Raw genomic sequence first — 939 nt, 5'->3', positions numbered from 1 at the left:
TATCACTATACATAGTATTACTCAGCTTCCTTTTCTTCACTTAATAACATGTTTCTGATTTGTTTTCATATTAGTGTACACAGAACAATTTCATTCTTCTACACTGTTGTTTGATAATCCATATAGTGTAGTTTATTAGCTATCCTTGTACTTGGAGAACATTTAAATTGTCTCCAGGTTTTCGCATTTATAGTGAGCATGCTTATACGTGCTTCCTTACGTACCCATGCAAAGGTTTCTCTGGGGTAAGTGCTCAGAAGTGTAGGATTGCTGTTCACAGGGCATTATGTCCCTTTCTCCCTTTCTAGAAAGAATATCCCTTGCCATGCCTAATACCGTTCCTATCCCCCTCGCTGCCCTTTCTTCCCATTCCCTAACCTTCTATCCCTGTCTCCCCCAGGTGGTAAGCACAAGGTACGAGGTGATATCAATGTGCTACTGTGTGGAGATCCTGGCACAGCTAAGTCTCAGTTTCTCAAATACATTGAGAAAGTGTCGAGCCGAGCCATCTTCACCACTGGCCAGGGGGCTTCGGCAGTAGGCCTCACGGCGTATGTCCAGCGGCATCCTGTCAGCAGGGAATGGACCTTAGAAGCTGGAGCCCTGGTTCTGGCTGATCGAGGAGTGTGTCTCATTGATGAGTTTGACAAGGTGGGTCTCGGGGCCACATAGGGTGATGGGATTCAGGGTGTGTTGGCTTAGCCCTCAGTGGGGAAGAGTCTGTTAATTGAGTGTTGGGATCTGATCTAAGAGACAGTGGTAGAGTCAAGGGTCAGGCTAAAAGGGAGGGGCTTAAATCTCTTGCAGATGAACGACCAGGACAGAACCAGCATCCATGAGGCTATGGAACAACAAAGTATCTCCATTTCGAAGGCCGGTATCGTCACCTCCCTGCAGGCTCGCTGCACTGTGATTGCTGCTGCCAACCCCATAGGTATA

General features: G+C 47.2%; 1 protein-coding gene across 1 annotated transcript in view; it reads left to right on the top strand.

The window, feature by feature from the left end:
• MCM2 (minichromosome maintenance complex component 2) overlaps window positions 1-939 on the top strand; it is a 23478-nt gene that overhangs the window by 16774 nt on the left and 5765 nt on the right. Inside the window, 2 exon segments of the mRNA XM_023727779.1 lie at window positions 401-651; window positions 808-934. Coding sequence (XP_023583547.1) covers window positions 401-651; window positions 808-934 — 378 coding nt within the window.

Source organism: Trichechus manatus, unplaced genomic scaffold (genome assembly GCF_000243295.1).
Source record: "Trichechus manatus latirostris isolate Lorelei unplaced genomic scaffold, TriManLat1.0 scaffold00001, whole genome shotgun sequence".
In the NCBI taxonomy this organism is placed as follows: domain Eukaryota; kingdom Metazoa; phylum Chordata; class Mammalia; order Sirenia; family Trichechidae; genus Trichechus; species Trichechus manatus.
The sequence above is the reverse complement of the archived record's forward strand: the minus strand, read 5'-3'. Positions and strand labels throughout refer to the sequence as shown.